The 18,602-nt window shown below is 40.6% G+C and overlaps 1 protein-coding gene across 1 annotated transcript in view; it reads right to left on the bottom strand.

Moving 5' to 3' along the window:
• The window catches only part of hs3st4 (heparan sulfate (glucosamine) 3-O-sulfotransferase 4), a 77,880-nt gene extending 61,589 nt beyond the window's left edge, over nucleotides 1–16,291 (bottom strand). Inside the window, exon 1 of the mRNA XM_079366370.1 lies at nucleotides 14,659–16,291. Coding sequence (XP_079222496.1) covers nucleotides 14,659–15,257 — 599 coding nt within the window. The 5' untranslated portion in view covers nucleotides 15,258–16,291. The remainder of the gene's footprint in view (nucleotides 1–14,658) is intronic.
• Between the last annotated feature and the right edge of the window lie 2,311 nt (nucleotides 16,292–18,602).

Below are 18,602 nucleotides of genomic sequence, written 5' to 3' on the forward strand. Positions count from 1 at the left end.
CCTCCTCTGGCATTACATAACTAATTATCATGGCACATTGATTTTCTAAACCCAGAAGCCTGTCTTGAGTTTACCCAATGTGCAGAATGTGCACGTTTATTCCTGTAAAAATGAGGTGTTTTACAAATCAAATTTAAGAGAAAGCCACTGGCTCTGAGCTGAGACGACGCAGAGCCGCCAGCTGCTGCTGGGACGGCTTCATTTGTATTCTGCAGATAGTATCAGAAATGTAGGAAATGTTAATTGGAGACAATGTGTTAAGAGGCAGATATGGTCTGACATGTAGCAAGCATAATAGCATTAAGGATTAATTCATTATTGCAACATGCTGAGGGTAAAAAACAGAATGCCATCCTCAATCCGTAGAAATACATAATAGATGGAAATGATAACAGTGAATGCTAAACATTTGCTTGGACAAATAGACTCCAAAGATACTGCTCAACTGCGTCCAACAGTGAAGATGTTGACAAAGCTTTCATTTATTACAGATCCACAGCTCGGTGAGCATAGTGATACTGATTGGAAGGCTTGTACGGAATAAGCTTCAGAGCCCCAATTTCGCCACAAACCTATATTCATTTAGTTCTGCAGATTTATACATCCAGCTATCTGGGTACGAAAATCCAGCATGACATGAGAGTGTATTCTGCCCTTTTGAAAACGAGGGCTAATCTCTCTTTCTTTCATGAAGAAACCTCAATCTCCCAGTGACCAGCATGTCTCATATGATGCAGCGGCTGAGCCATAAATTGAATTAAATAAACCCATTAGTTACAGCAGCTACCTTCTCACCTCGGCCCTGATGTACTTTCATGGTTACTCGGTTGTTTTATAAAGACCAGAGGACAGAGCGTAAGACTGGGACAACACAGTGACCTTGAGTCAAAAGACAGAGAGCGTGTCCTTGTTCATTACTCAAATCAATTAAGAAGGCCTGTTTGCAGCCCGCATAGCCCCCCCCCCCCCGACTTCTGTAGGTGTTTAAAAGTAAATGTATGCTCACTCCAAAATCAATTCATACTTAGGATTCTGCCTCCTCCTTTCTTGTAGACATGAGACAAACTAGAGGTCGATCAGAGTAGAAAGTGACTATTGGGAGATTCGCCATGGACGTACTTAAAATGCATGCAATGACTTAGCCAGTGCAGTTCACATGAACTTCTTTATGAAAAAAGCAGCAGCGAGAAGAAGTCAAGGATCTTAATCCTGCAGCAGCCTGAGAGCAGACTGCTCTGTTTTTTTACACTTTTGTCCCTGACATCCTGCTCAAATAAAAACATGCTGGATTTTTGCCCAAGTTCTCATAGCTGTGGTGATTAAGTTGTTTCTTACAGACACACTTTAAAGTCTTATAAGACATTTTCAATATTTCATTTTTCTGATTAAGTGAAGGGGAGCTCACAGGCAGAAATACTGCTACTTACAGTATATTCAATGGATTGTCATAGTTCATGACAAGTGGTATCTACAGATGTGGTGCAATGGCTTTATTATACGTGATAGAATATTAGGCCTTTTTCTGCTTATAATCAAAGTGTTTACTGCAATAAAGTTTCATCACCCGGTCCAAAGCAAAGGTTTGATATTTACAGTTTGAATGATGTTCGCTTACATTTATATAATACCAGTTATTTTATCATGTTTTATTCCAGGTTTGTGTGTGTTAATAAAATTGCCATACTTTTCAGTAAGGTGTTTGTGTGAAGAGGGCTTGCAGAAGTGAGTGCACATTCCAACATGTGTTTTTGGCCCTTTAAACTGAATCACTCACCAACTCAAACATAGGTTTAGTTTAAGGCCCTGAACAGTTAATTACTCATCCACTTTTATATAGGTTGAGTGAGTCTTGATTCTTAATTACCTAAATTGTCTTCTCCTTAAAAGGAATTGGTTACTAGACTAGATGTCTTTCTTGTGATAAGAAACAGGCCAGGCAGGATGTGTCTTCCCCTACAGATGGTGAAAGGATTCGGGAGTAGATGCACCAATGAGAGAAGGGGAACCACTCATCCGAAGACGCATAATTTGGAAGTTGCCCCAATCGGAGGAAGGAAACCGCACATTCTTGAATGCATTATTTGGTTAGATATTCTCTGTCTAGTGTAAAAAAGGGTTCAGGGAAAGATAGTCGGGGCTCAGACTTCGTGAACTGATCCAGCATCTGTCTGTTGTCAGGGACACCCAGAGACTCTGTAACTTCTATTCTTGATTCATCAGGTTAATAAACTCTGTTAACCTGAAAGAGACGCCTCCAGTCATTCCTCTCATCCCATCAAAAGAATGCGCAGAGATTTGAGGTAATTATTTAGAGGAGTCAGATTTCTATTAACAACATTTAGGAAAAGGATGAAATAGCAACTTTTATCCTTCAATACCAACTTTTATCCTTCATACGTCAGGTTATCGATGAATAATATAAATAGATTTGTAAGATGTTTTGAGCAAGTCTCTAGGACTTTCTTTCTCTCTTTCTTTCTTTGATGATACATGAATCAATAGTTGTATTCAAGTATAAGCATGGCAGCCTTCCAGATTAAAGTCTGATTTTCAAACTTGGTGAAAACTACTTCAGATGAAAGGTTTTCTCCAAAGCAATGTTTGACTTGAGGTAGACTTGCATGTGGACTAGCAAATTGCCTCAAGTCAACTGACCAAAGTCAACATTGGTACAGTTTAAAAACTGATTCCAAAGTGTGAAAATGACCAAAAAAATACCAGCTGCTTAAGGCTTTACTAGTGCTTCAGGCATATCGCATCCAAACCTCCCCGTGAACTGTTGTTAAAAAGGCCTTTTGGGTAATGTAGGCACCATTTCTTCACAATATACCCTCTGGTTCCCTTTGGTTCTGCAACACCACATTTTTAATATTAGTTTAAACTTATCTATTGTTGGTTCAAAGTTACAGCCAATACTGCAGACATGTCGAGCTAAAACCATAAAGGTTTAACATTCTCAAAGTTCTTATGATTAGATGTGAGATCATCAACATGGTTATTTTGAAGACTACTGGAATAGTTGTTGAAAGCGGCTGTTCTGTTGCTGCTGTGATAAAAACGTCAAGTCAGTACTTAGATACATCGTCCGTAAACATATTCTCTTCCTCAAGTCTGTTTCACCTGTTCCCCTTGACAATTATCTAAGCAGAGTTCATCTTCATTGGGGTTAGGGGGAGTAGCACAGCCAGCCTCAACGTCATTGTTTGTTATTGTTTTGATTGATCGCCCCCTGGCGGCAGAATTTTCATTTTCATAATAAGTACAGACACATCAAATTCCACCATAAAAGCCAGTAACTGAGGGCTTCACCTGTTTCTTTATCTTTATCAACTTAAGTCTACAATTGACCTCTGAAGCCAAGTCTGTCCATTGGGTGCCAAGGTTAAATGAGCTCCTCTGTTGGAAAAGTTAGAGGTAAAAAATTAGTGTGGCAAAATGTTTTACATATGATTTAGATTATTTTACTTTTTGTACAATACTATCCCCTGTAAGCCACGTCATAAAATACTGCAGGGTTGTAGGGTTTATCTTAAGTCACCATGCTTTGAGTACTGTTTGTCTTACAATAAAAAATGTACCACCAAAAGCCCCGCTAGCCTAACAGCAGCAGTGACACAACATCACAACAACACAATTTCAACTATAGGTGTTACCAATTTTCTTATTTATTTTTGATTGATATGTCAAACTTATTTTATTGTGTATGTGGGCGCATTGCATGCAGTATGCATAGAAGACAATGTCTCACACATCAGTGGCTCTAGTAGGGGAGAGCTGTCGACAAGGTTGAGGGCACGTAACTATCTCATTCGAAAGTCACAACACGTCAACGCTCGTCTAAATCTCTAACGCAAATAAGACAAATTATCCAGGGAAAACAATCACCTTCTGATATAACAATTAGCAATTAGCATAATCCGTTAAAAAGTGTCCTTTTGAATTTCATTAGCTTAATCCAAGTCTCATGGGAGTTTGACAAATGCCACGCCGAGTGTTAAAGACTTTTATCATGCTAAATGGAAAGACTGAAACATTTTTCAATAGAGTTACAGAATTGTGATGTCACTGATCCCCTGATTTCCTGTGCAAAGCACCAGTCTATCCACTTGGCTGAGTCTCTACAGTATGTAAGAAGTGTGTTGAGTGCGGTTTACACATCTAATACTCGGCTCATACGTTGTTTCACACTGTGCTAAAATTATTCTAACGGAATACCCCATGGTGATTCGTGGGAAAAGAAAGAGCATGAATAAGTAAACAACATAAAGCGATGAGAAACTTCAAAGGCGATGGGACAATCACAGCAAACAAGATCCTGGAAGCCAATGAATGTGTTTGTCTTTGTTTGTGACAGTGACTCAGGGGTGTAAACAGAGGAATTAGCTCGCACCTCCGGAGTCTCAGCACATCACACAGCCGTAATTGAATTAAGTCTGTCAGGTTGTTGCCGAACTGTAGATGCTGTGAGGAGCATGACGTACACCTAACTCCAAAGATCACTTTGAGCTTATAAATGGTACAAACTTTTCAATTTTAAAAAAAATAAAAATAAAAAATGGCTGAAGTGGCATTCATGTTTAGCAGCTGATGCTAATTTATTCGCGCAACACACGATCCAGGGTTGCTTGGTTGGAAAAAAAAGCCATATGCTGCATATTTCTGCATATGTCTCCAGCATAATGGTCATAAGATAAAGCTGCCTATACTATTGGGAACAGCAAACATTTTCATCCCCCCCAACCCTTAGCATAACAGTACAGAGGCACCTATCAGCTCATGGACACACATTTGAAACACACTCCCTGCAGTCCCTGTATCTTGGCTCCATGACCATTCCTGTCAGGGTTTTCCCTTTGACTGAACAAATGCATCAGCTTGTGTCATGAGACCACATTGCTCGCAGCCAATAAGGAGTACGAGCGGCACAAGTGCTCCAGGAGATGTGGAAGGAAAATTGGAATCTTGACAAGTATGATTGACATGCATGTTTGTCCCTAGGTAGTCTTATTTGCAGAGATTTAAAGACGTCTGTAAAGCAGCATTCTGCACAAACAGAATCATTGTTCCTCCAGACTAAAGGCACATCAGCGAAATTCTGTTGCATGCAAATAATCTTGGGAGAGATGAATCCCTTTGAGCATAAAATGACTTCAGCTTATACTTTATTTTAGGGGCAAAATAAATAATTTAACAGCTAAAGCTATGTCTTTCATTTTCAGACAATCTGTCTATGTCATGGAACAAAAACACAAGCCTAAGTCCTCCCTTGCTCTCCGTCAAAAATGCAGAGGAGAAGGCTGCTCTGAATTTTATCTGGCTTTTTTGATGGACACAAAAATAAAGTGGATATGAGGGTTGATGGTGAACCATAACCGGAGGCTACTTCATAGCAATGGAAGGAGGAAAAAATGGTGAATTAAATTCTAACCATAAGTAAAATAGACTTCCACTTGAAAGCATCGGAGTGTAGCTACAGCAGGGCAATAGAAAGAGATAGATGTGTGTGTAAGGGAGAGGAGGAATGCACATGAATTCAGAACAGGACCGACGGCAGGATGAAATTGGCTATACCCATTAACTGCTCAAGAGGGTTTTTTTTTTTCTTTTTTCTCTCTCCATATGCTAAAAGGATGGAGCGGCATTACTACTTCCATAATTCTCATGTTACAATAGAAGTCGCTAGAAAAAGATCAAACCAATCTGTAATCCTGGAATGGAATGAAAAGGGCAGCCTCTGTTCAGCCAAAACAAAACTCCCCTGAAAGGAAAGAAATACTCCTGAAAGGTAATTCAGCACTCTGCTCTGTCCTGTATAGTGTTGATGCGCCATATTAGCAGAGAATATGAAACAGGAGAACAGCGCGTTAACGGCTGTACTAATTAGCCGAGCTGATATGGTTTATGGCACTTCTATGGCGACTATAATGGAATTTACAAAAAAGACATTTTCACCTAAGATTCCTCAATATGACACCAGATGAGTCTTTGATGGTCTAGCAAAAAGTGGTATCCAACTGGGAAAGTGCAAGCCTGTTTACAACACCTTGCAGCCAAGCAGCTTTAGGTCCAAATCAACGAGTTGTTTTCAATTATTAATCAAAGGCTACAAAATGTTCATTCTTTACTAGACCTGTCTACAATGTCAGGATTACCAATGCAAGTCATCTGTTTTCCTCTGATATTCAATCTTTGAAACAATAAAACAACAACTATGTAGACTTAAAATAATACAGCATAGGGCAGCACTGAATTATAAATCACAACAGGAGATTGCTTTGCTCTTGCAATGCATAGGCAAATCCATAATTAGATCCCTTCCCTTAATGGAATACAAAGACATCTTCATTAATGATGCTGGTTAGATGAGAAGATCAATACCACTCTTGCTATCATACTAGATATTTTGCTTAATATATTTAGCCTAACTTGACTCAAAAGGTAAACGTCTGAGGGGAATCCTTCTCTATCTAAAGTTCACAAATTAGAACGGCTTTGGATGTATGCAGACTTTGTACAAATATGGACAGCACATCTCCATTTCTTTCTGTGGCACAAAACTGAAGCGAAAACGCATTACCCTCTGTAAGGGGGAACTGTCGCACTGGTGACGTCATGATGTCATGTGATCCCTTCTGCTAATCAAAGCACAAATTATAGAGATACCGACATAGACATTATTAAATGTTAAATCTGTACTTTTTTCGCTTTAAAAAAAAAAAACTCATTTAAAGATCATTTCTCCGAAAGGGGAAAACACATGGACAGAGCATGATAGCCACTAACTTTAAACAAAGAAACGACGTTTGAGAAAGTGTATTTGGATTTCCATCACTGCTTCGAATAAATACAAACATATCATATACTGGATTGCCGATTCTTGTAACTTCATTCATTCAATCATTTTGGGAAACCATTGACGATCAACTGCGCCTATGCTTGCTGCTACACCACTGTCTCACTCAAATATCAGCTGCTTGTTTGACAAATCTTGGGGTGCACTTTTACAAGAAGAGCTCACCTCCTGAAGAAGACGACTTCAGTGTATCGGTGATATAACATGTATGTACAGCAGGCCTTCTCTTCAACACAATGATTTGTGTGGCTCTCTGTGTAAGAGTGTGAGAAATAGGCTGCCCCTGTGTATCTGAAAGATATAACGAGTTATTTCCCTGTGCTGTGCAGCATCTAAAGAGATGCTCAAACAAGAAACAAACATGATTGCTCCTGTGGTAGCTGGAACCTCGGAGCTCTGTGATGCTTGGGATTTTAATCAAGTGGAAAGAGGGTGTGGAATGAGAGACTGTATTGAAGCGGTCCACTCTCTCGACTGCACAGGGGTATGCTGCTAATTAAAAAGTTTAATTCCACAACTGCAGCACTGGCATCGGAGCACTCGGAGGTGCGTCCTTGTGAGTCTTGGCGCTGTCTTATCAGGCGTCGGCAGATTTCTGCCACGTCGAGAAGGAGCAGGACAGGGAGCCGCTGCAGCAGCACACAGGCCCCAGCTGGAAGGGATGGCATCCGGCCTACTCCTGGATCTGGCCCACCTTGCTCTTTTTTCCCAATCTCCCCACTGAGAGGAGTCACAGGCTCCCAGTCAGGTGGCGTGAGTCAGGGGCTAAGCTGCCCGTGGAGCAGCTGAGAGAGGGGAAGCAGGGCTAAACAAGGGATAAACGCTGGATTTAGTCTTTCTGCTGCTGGGCTCGGCAGTGGATCCGTGTCTACATTACACGCCTCCTCGCGGCCCTGTCTAACGACCGGAGGTTGAAGGTACACAAAAGCCTGTGCTGTGAGTACACGCTGTTCCTCCGAAGTCCCCTTGCAGCTGAATCAGATGAAACACTGACACTGCTTCCATGAATAGATTTTAATATTTCACAAAAAATAAGGTGTGAACTCTTCAAAATACAGCGCAAAAGAAAGGATCTGTTTCTTTAATAATGTGTGGAGCGAATGCAGTGGCCTTGAGATAAAAGTTTTGTAGGTGTGTAACATCTATTGATTCAAACATATTACAACCCACACAAAGAGAGACATCTTGGGTAGTAGCAAGACTAATTATCTGAATTCTTTTCAAAAGGCCAAGTATTACGATCAAAAAAAAAAAAAAAGACAACTTAAAAAATTCTTCAACAACACTGACAAAGTTTCAGAGTAAGCATGGATCAAAATGATGTCTTCTGGGACTAATCAGCGCAGAGCTGGAAGCTATTGCCAATTCATTTCTTGGCACAGGGACATCCTAAAAAGATAAGATCACCACTCCAAAGATTTATAGGAACATCCCCTCAGCTTTTATTGCAAAGGGGGTTAAAATGACATTTTAATAACGCAGAGATATTAGAGCTTGCAAACCTTGGCAGAATTTTGGTTCCTGTTTGCAGTTTGCTGATTTATCTTCAAAATTAAACCAAAGAAGACAAAGGATGCATAGGAAGCTTCATGCTGACCTTTAAAAGATTTTCTACCATTTTGACTTCAGATATCCAAATTTCAATTCACAATCCCATTTTCTTAATTAGTTTTGTTCCAACACTTAAACGATGTCTATGAATGAAAGTCAAAAAACTACCTTCAAGTTTGTTGAGACTCCGACCTGCCGTTGCTCCGTCTTTTTCTCCTTAAAATATCCTTTTAATTTAGTGCTGCCAAGTACCGACTGTGGAGCTATGAGTTTGACAAACGATGTGTTCACCTCATAAACAGGTGAGCTTGGCAATAAATCCTTTAACACCAGGTCATAGCCACAGACTCTGCGGTGCGACTCAGTGTTCCTGAAGGTGGCAGATGTGATGTGTTCACTGACAGAGCAAAGACGTTATTCAGAATAGCGGCTTGTGCTTTCAAACCAAGGACCTGAACATGGTGTGAATATGTCTTTGAACATGACTGCATTTTTTAGATTGGACCTGACTGCTGTTATGTTTTCGTGCATATGCTGTTATAGAGGCAGATATTTCATGGACAGTGTTATGTTATTTCCTTTAATGTCTTACACAGACACATTTTATGAGATATGTGTGGTTGTTGGCCAATGCTCATTCACTCAGGTAAACTGACGGGCATTTTACTGCATTATATATTGTATAAGTAAGGACGGTAGATTGACATATTGTTTTTATGTCCATGTATCCAGCTTCTGTTGTGACAAATTTAGCACCATTTTTTCTGTATCAGACTTCCTTCTTTAACACAGTGAATTATTACTGAATATGTTGGGGGGGGGGGGGGGGGGGGGGGGGGGGGGGGGAGAGAGCTTCTACCAGTGCGCTTCATGAAGGAGACTTTTCTTCAATCTCGGATTGTTTTTAAGACGTGGATTTCACAAAGTCGGTACTGCTTGTAATAGTACACACACACTAAAAGACTAGGACTCAAAGACAGAGTTTCTGCAAATTTAAAGATCAGTGTTCCACAGCCACATTGATTTTTGATGAATTTCACATGGAATTTGCTTCAGATCGTTGCCTCTGTGTTGATGTAGCTATATCTCTTGACTCTTGTATGGATTTTTCCATAAGCATCAGTTCAACTTTGCACCCCTATCACACACACACAACCGGATACACAGAAGGCCAAAGGTCAGAATAGAAATACATATAGTAGAACATACATTTTTCATTGTTTGGAATCCTTGTTCCGAGGCCAGAGAGGTGTGTGATGACATGTTCAAGCCTCGACATTGGATGACTTAGTTGCATATTTGTGACATCATTCCTTCATTATCACACGACACATTTCTCAGACGATAAGCTCCTCATCAGGTTCTGTCAGTGTGGAAAAAGCCTGTCCTCCTCCCTGTACAGAGACTGATAGTGCTGCTCCCACTCTGCTGACTGTCCGGTTCACACATCAATGCAGAGCAGGGATCCATTGAGTTTCACTAGATGAGAAAGCTTACGCCTCCCGCTGTATTATTTGATCGAGTCACATGTGCTTTTCAAGTGGAATTAATCTAAAAACGGCCTTTCTGACACTATTCACAATGATGTTTTAGCAGTGTGGTGGGCTGATACTGCCACTTTTAATCTGCAAAAATGACTCAAATGTTAAAGTGTTTGAAAAAATCCTTATTTTCACATCTTTTCATGTATAAATTGCCCATCTTTAAAAAAGAAAAAAACTACAGATCTGTCAACAGGAACTCAATATATTGTTTTTCTATGTAATGAAAGCACAATTTTGAAGTTTTCTATTAATAATTAAATCATGATAGTGAGTCAAACAGCAGTAGATGATTAATTTTTCATGTTTCTTAGCAGTTTCTGTTTTCAAACGCCATTTTTAAACACTGATCTTACAAACTATCCGTTTGCTATTTGAGAATATTGGAATAACCAAGCAAAAGGTCCCCTCAAATCTTGTACGATAGATGATCAACAAAATCTTTTAGCTCAATATATGAGGCACATTATGTGCCCCCAAGCGCTGGCACAGAGCTGGAGTAACATTTATTGTTTTGGTCATAATGCATCGAACGTTTCCAGTCCCTGGACTCGCATTTGCACCAGGTTGAGGCATGCTCAGGAGAACACATGAGTTAAATCCGTGCGGCAGTGGCTCATTCTCTTTACTCAGAAAATAGAGACGACATCAGAAGCGCCAATTGGCTGTTGGAAGTCCTCTGTGTATGCTAATGATGGCACTACATTACTAATTGCTTGTTCAAGGAAGCCCAAAACACACAGCGGGAACAGTCCAACAGCGCTAAAAAATAGCACCAATCACCAATCTGAGCCCATCGACGGAGGCTCAGAGCAGACGCTCAATAAACTTTGGATCCTGATGTGAATTTTAGATGTGTGCAGAACTTTTCATGGAAATCGAACTCAGCTTCTATAAGAGATTAAGGGATTTCATTTTTTTGTTTTTTTTCTCGGGTTGCACGTCTCTCCGGTGCGCTCGTCTTCCGAACACGCTCGTCTCCTCTCTCTACAGCCTCGTGCTGCTACGCTGTAGGACGCTTGGATTGGGAGACATCACCACTGCTTTGTACCCTCGTCTTCGAGACCGCTTTGCATTTATGTCCGATCAGACACAGTGCTGACCAGCTTCTGGTGCGCAACAATGGTCCGAGTGGCACGCCTGAGTGCCCGTGCAACAGAGATAGATTCAGATTCCTCTGCTATAACTCAAAAACACAGTTTGTTCATTTGCCTTTCCCACTAATACCTATTTTGCGCTTGCAGTCGTCCTGCTTTCCGTCCAAACTCTCTGTGACGTAAACCAGTAGAACACGCAAAAGCCTGACTTAAATACTACCGCCTCCACAAGGTTTTCACCTGTTGTCATTCACCCAAATATTCTGAGTAGATCACCCGCAAAACGCCCACAAATCAATCGCGCAATCTTTTGGAGTGAACGCACAATTTAGTACTTTTTAATTAAGATCTTGGTAAATCAGGCTCTACTAGTTTTTTTTTTACATCCAAAAGAGAAAAGTGTCTCAGTACTGTATGTCTTTGAGATGGTTTTTTTTAAATGTTTTCAAAGCTTTTTTAAACAGGCAGTTATATCTCAGATAAGATAGTACAACAAAACAATAAAGTCAACATTTGACTGATGTCCAAGCAAGATTTAAACCTGACAAAGTCATGAGAAGGTAATATTTAAGTTTGTGATTAAGAAGAAATAAGTTAAATGTTGTCCAAAAGATGCGAGAGGTTATCAATATCGAGCTTGCAATGTTAAAATGTTATACTATTTCCTTTATACTCAATATCATGTTATTTTATTTGTTGCAGATTGTTGATTTAATCACTTTTTTTTTCATTTCTCCAAGAAATCTTTCAGCTAAAGAAGTTTTGAAATGTTTCACTCAAATTCCGTGACGCTCAAGACTTGAGTAAAAAGCATTCCTTAGGATACGTTCTCTAATTTTGAACCCTTAAACACTCGGAAACTTGCAACTCTCTGCCTTTATTGACTTCAGCAGGAGCCTGTCAGTAGTTTTACCTCCAAACACGCAGTCTGTGTGAGAGAGGAGTGGGTGTTTGCTTCTGCCTACAAAAAAAGGAACACGTATATAACCTGTTTTCTAGCGCTGTCACTGGCGTTTGACCATGTCAGACAGGGTAATGATAACATCCTTGGAGGGAGTGGATTCTTTATGAGACTTTGGCTCAGCTTTACAAAAGTGAAAGCAAAGAAAGGAATTTACGGTTTTGCTCCTGGATAGAGAGGAGCAGTCTTTTACAGCAAAAGGAATAATCAGCTGAAAGTGGTAGACAAACGTTGCAGGACTAGTTCTGTGTTTCAAGATTTAACTGTGGACTAACCCTGCTTCCCACGACCTTCAGTTACCCATAGAGCACTGCAGAGGTAAAGGCTCCAGGCTCGCCTGAGTGAATCCATAGTGTTCACTTCATGGTAAGATTTCTAATTCACAGCACAAAACTCGAAGATGTCACTTCATCTTTGTTTCTTTCCTCCAGAGTATCACACACACGAGCAGAAAATATTCCTTAAAAAAAACAAACATTCTATGTGTTTCTAAAGGTAACTAATGTGTCGGACAAACTGTAGAGGACTAATTAAATTGGCAGAAGCACAGACATCATTTGATTCACACATGTGAATGCAGCATTTTCATAAGATGCATAAGAACTTATGCAATGCCTTTGGGATATGTTCCCCGTACTTTGTCTGTCACATCCATCACATCGTGGAGCAGGTGTTTACCAAGACAGGCCCCAAATTTATGAATCATATTTTTATGAGACGACCGCTCTCATCAACTCCACCAATGTCAAATTGTTGCAAACATCTGTAACTGATCATAATTTCACTTCCATTAAGTGCACATTAGCCAGAGCGGGAGACAGAGGCGAGGTATAATGCATCATTTAAAACCAAACAAACAAACAAACGTGGCATGAATGACTTTTCATATCAGTGTCTGCTCTCGACTCGTGATTATGTTTTAACCGTTTCACAATTACCTTTAGAGGGGTTGCAAAATGTGGCCTACGTGTTCCTTTCTGTCCTGAACGCAGTCCTCCACACAGGACAAGAGCAGATTTTAAATGAAGGCCCCATCAGGGTTTTGCTCAGCTAAGGGGCCCACAAGCACACTTATTATTATTTATGTAAGCATGTCATCCTCCTGTCTAATGAGCCTTTCACCGACGTCGTAATGAAACAGCTTGCATTAACACAAGCTAAATGAGCAGCCGAGAGCTCCCATGTCTATGCAGCAAAGATGAAAGCAGATGCTCCGAAAACCCAAACACAGGGCATGACAAACCCGGTTCTACGGAGGAAACATAAGGGACTTTGAGTCAGCGGCGTTCTCATCAGCTCATTGACTCCATTAGAAAAATCTTGAATTGCTCAAGTCAAATATCATCATGTGAGAACAACGCCGAACACGGCCGTGACCAACTGACCATGAGTGAACCCTCAGATTGATTATTTGTTTCTACCGTCAACACTGTCATGATAAACAGGGACGACTTTGGCTGATGAACTCAAAGTGAAAGTCAACCATCACACACATGGAAGGCGGTGTAAACTATTCACACATTGCTGGGAGTGCAAACAGAGGAGTACAAAAAATACAGGTCTGACTGCACTACATGTATTTACAGTCAGATTGCATACCATTCAAGTAAAAAAGGGCTTCTGGTAATTGCTGGATTGAATGTTGAATACTGAGACAAGACTGTACCCTTTGAATAAAATCAGAGTAAACACAAGGAGAGAAAGAGGTCAACAACTTGATGCATTTACGATGCACTCAAACAGGATCAAGCTTTAAATGTAAATTATGGAATATGAAAGTAAAAAACAAGCCATGTTCTTCTTCAGAGTCATAAATATCATCTAGAAAGTGTCAACATTATATCAATTATTTATTCTAAGTATCATATGGTTATTGTCTCATTCTGTGGTGTGAGACTCATGTATGCATGCACACACTACCAAAGGACTAAATCGAACACCTTTTTTTTTTTGGAAAAAGGACAATTTGAATTTGATAAAAACTTAAAATTAAATCTAACATATTGCTTCTCTCAGTGTTACCTGGGCAAACATTGCTTTACTGTTTAAAAGCTCTTAATAACTGCTACTTTGGTGACAGAACAAAAAAAATGGCCTGTTTTAGTATAGTGAAATGTCTTTGATCACAGAGGGTTTTTAAATAGATATAGTGTTGTGTGTTGATCGATGGTCTTTGCGCAGTTTTCATTTAAAATGCCCGTTTTGTGTATCATAAAGTTTCCGTATGTGGCACTTCACCACAATTAGGACCAACAGAGTGATACGTATAGAGAAACAATGAATGCACAACACTTTTATGTTAGATCATTATTTTCGGCTGTGGTTTTCTTTCCATATCTGGTGAAAATTCACCAAAGGAACTCAGAAGAAACTTTTTTAGTTTAGTTTAGGGCATTTTTGCAGTTTAGTCAATTTTCAACATATTACATTCAGATTAATTTATAATTTTTAAAAGCGTTTTCATTTCAAGTCGTTTTCTGAATATCTGTTTTAATCTGATGGATTGTTAATCCAGCAATAGGCTTTCAAGATTATGTGTCGAGCAAACTGATTTCCAAACTAAACTAAATGGAACTGTTGAATTCATGGAAAAGTACTCGTAACGTGAAGTTAATCGCGCTTAAATCTGCACAGTGATAAGAAAGTGTAACTCACCGGTACCAGTCCAGTCCCTTCTCGTAGTTCCTGTCAAAGAAATGGGGCTCGTTTCCCACGGCTCTGACGTCGGGGTGCACCCTCAGAGCCTCTAGTAGGGCTCGGGTCCCCCCTTTTTTCACCCCAATGATGATGGCTTGGGGAAGTTTCTTCTCTCCGTAATCCATGGTGCAGTTCACCCTGAGTTCGCTGTCCGTGGTGCTGAATTCCTGGTGCTCCCTCTCCTGCGCGCTGGTATGATAAACTGCCGCCGCAGATTTCGTCGGAGACGCCTGAGTCCTAATCCACTCCACGGTCCTCTGCTCGGCCTCAGCATGCTCCCTCGTGCCGGTCACCGCGGTGGTGCCCTCGGCCCCTGTGAATTCAGTTAAGCCCTGGGAAGCGGAGTAAAGTTTCTCCCTCAATGTCACAAAAGTTGTCTCCTCCGTCACCAGCCTCCCCTGATAAGCGTAGTTCTCTTGCAGGGGAAACTGCAGCGAGTTGTAGCAGCTCATCAAGCTGTAGAACAAATAGGTGACAGAGAGGGAGAGGGTGAACATGAATAAGATTTTCCGGGGCACTTTAGACGTGAAAACCGAAGTGCTGGACCAAAATGCCATCTCTGATAGCAGTGATCCCCTCAAAGAAGTGGCCAGACATGTTTCCACCCCGAGTCTTGCATGGACAAAAATCAACAGCAATAATCAGTCACTATCAGTGCTGCTCCAGCTTTAAAAAAAAAAAAGCCTGGAGCTGGACCGAACCAAGCTATTCCAAGCTAAATCGCATATTTATAAGGAAAGCCGAGGTGGTAGATATCGTTAAAATTCCGGGAGAATATCGCGTCCCCTTCTCTTCAGTATCGATTTCTTATTCCAAAGGCTGACAGACAATGTCACAATTTATTGGACTGAACTTGCAGATTTGAGAGGCTGGAGGTCTGGCGCCCTTCCAAATGAGCAGTGTGATGATGAAGGAAATCCTTGCATTTTAAGAAAGAAAGAGCGAGGAGGAGAGAAAAAAAGAAGAACAAAATTAATGACAGAGTGTTTAAAGTGGGCTTCTTCTCATCCGGTCCAGTCTGCGATCGAAATCCATCAAGGCAACCTACAAATCCATTGAGTCTTCCAAACAATCCCTTGCGCGCGCTCTCTCTCTCTCTCTCTCTCTCTCTCTCTCTCTCTCTCTCTCTCTCTGTACTTTGTGTAGAAAGTCGGCAACCTTTTGCTTAAAAACATCCACTCTCCCCTCGGTGTATACGGCTGCAGCTCGCCGTCCTACCGCGCTTCTCACATTGCTCGACTCCTACGATGTGCGCACCGGCTGTGTGAGCTCATCTGAACTGAAGCACTGTGGATCCACACAGCACAACTTGTGTACACCCACTTTTTTCTCTCTCTTCCATCCGTGCACAAGTACGGTTATAAACGTCCGATTTCCTTACTTGAAAATCCTCCATGGAAAACTGCTCTTCCTCATTCAACTCAGCAGCAGAGATTAGGAATCACAACGTTGGGATACGAGACACCTTATTTTGTTCAGATTTCTCTTGTGTAGAAAGTTTTCTATAAAAGTCCATTTCAGAAAGCTGATTTTAAGCGAGATTACATTTTACAGAAAGCTCATGCCTGCACCCTGCTGGTTTTATGCGGAGCACCGCATACATTCATTTACAAAAAAAAGAAGAGGAAAATAATTTATTTCTGATAAATGTTGCGGGTTATAATGAATCAACTTGGATAATGAGCAACATCGTGTGTGGAATTACGACGGTGACTCAGGAGTGATGTAAATCCCCTCTAGATGTTTCTAAATGTAAGACAGCACGTGCAGAAAACAAGCCTGAATTCTGCATTATGCTCAGAAGGGGGGTACTGCTTACACATATTATACACTGGATTTATTATACATGGCTGCAGACTATAATTAGTGATGTGCATATTCACCAGACCTTAACTTGTACACTTTGTTGCTGCAATATGAGGATTTAAATTTGCACACTACTTAAACGTCTCCCTGTGTTGGAGAATCTCATTCATCACACACCTCCAACACACCAGGAGAGCTAGCGACACACTAAGCACTGGGTCCTGAATAATTTGCAACGCAAGGCTTGGCTCATCCCTAATCCACAATTAAACATATAAAGTCTTGTGTTTAAAGTGTAGATAAATGTGCATGTTGCTTGACCAAATGTGTCTCCCTGCGACTGTCTGTTACCGGCTCAGCGTGTCAACCAGAGCTGACACAAAGCCATTCTTTGACAGTGCTGTAGTGTTACTAAAGCACAACAATGAAGCAAGAGCTCTTTTGCATTCAGGCTGTATCAACCAAACCATAAAATCTGAGTCACCCAGAAGAAAAGATACCATGAGGTTCAAAGCAAATGTGTCTTCTGCATTTTTAAACAAAAAAAAAAATGTTCTTGAATCAAATAGAAGTGTTGCTGTTGTTGGTGCTTCTTCTGTTATTTAAAGTACTTAATATGATTTTCCAATAACAAAGCACTAATTTTCTAAAGTATAGTAAGTAAGAGCAATAGTAAGCTCTGACAAAGTCATTTGATTGGATAAGGGGTTCATATGTGGTGATATGGAGCACTACACAGAGAGTTTAAATTGTATTCACCACTATGCTTCAGGTCTTCTCACATGAGTTAAAGGGATACTTCACCCATTTGCATCAAGCTGTGTATCATTAGAAACATGGTAGTAGTGTTGAATGGTCGTGAATCCAGCCCTCATTTTGCCCTGAGACGAGAAAAATGTGTTTTTCTTTGCTTGAAAGTTTTCCTCACGTGATGCAAAAAGCGTCATATTGGTGAAGTATCCCTTTAAGCTCAATACAGTGACAGGTCTTTGTGCAGATTGATCAAACTGATCACCGCTTGCCAAAAGATCCCTCTTTCACTGTTTAACAAACGATCAAAGAATCGTTAAGATGAATGTTCATAATACAAAGCAACATGTGGGCATCTACAAAGTAGCAAAACAATAATTCGTAAGCTGTTTACTTTGTTTGTACTGTTTACTACTATTATGCTGCTTGTAGAACTGCTGAATGAAAGAAATCCCACAGAAAAAAAAGAGTTCTGTTGTAGTGACAATTGGCATTCAGCCTCTTACTTCTGATGACTTACAGCGATCTGCATCCATGGAGATATTCAGTACAAGAGAACTATCAATACGATGTATTATAGCCTCTAGGTTGTAAGCCTACATCTGTTTATCAGGAAAACTTGATGAACTTGACAATGTCTTGACTGAAGTGCTCATATTTATTATCAAATAGTTCAGCTCTACCTCCAGTTTTATGTCACAGTCTGTCTGAAATATCAAGTCATTTGCAAACTGGACCTGCATTCAAGCGATGCAGGTGATTGGTTGTGGGGGAAGACAAGTGTTTGGAGCACAATTGTGACTGGGTGTTTGGCAGTCAAGAGAGCGTAGGAGAGCTCAATGGGTTCTGCAGAAATTGTTGCATTCGTAAATTGCCACTCGTAGAATCAGAGGGCTCTCTAACAGGAACTGCCCTGTTTGTCAATCTGCACTGTTATCAGACTCCCTACCTGTCTCTCTGTCTGAGAGTCACCCTGACAGAGATTTCTGAGCATGCTCAGACACTCGGCCTGTGAAGTGTTTGCAGCAGAAAGCTTCAGTGTTAACAACACGAGTGAAGTGGTATTAAGATGGCCGCCGCCACTCAACGCTGATGATGAATTATTATCAGAGCACGGAGGAAAATATATTGACCCGATTTATCTTCCCTTTTGTTGCGTGCGTTATCTGAGTCATTCATAAATCGCTCAGACGTTGTCGGTCCCTGCGGGAGCTTTGAGATCAGATTGTGTCTATTTGCATTAACAAATAAGCAGTCACTCAGGGAAAAAGAGAGTTTATTGAAGTTTAGTTTGTGTCTGGACTGCGGCTTTATTGAGAACATAATTTACTGCTTTTCTCATAAAG

The sequence above is a fragment of the Symphodus melops genome (genome assembly GCF_947650265.1).
Source record: "Symphodus melops genome assembly, chromosome: 17".
Taxonomy (NCBI): domain Eukaryota; kingdom Metazoa; phylum Chordata; class Actinopteri; order Labriformes; family Labridae; genus Symphodus; species Symphodus melops.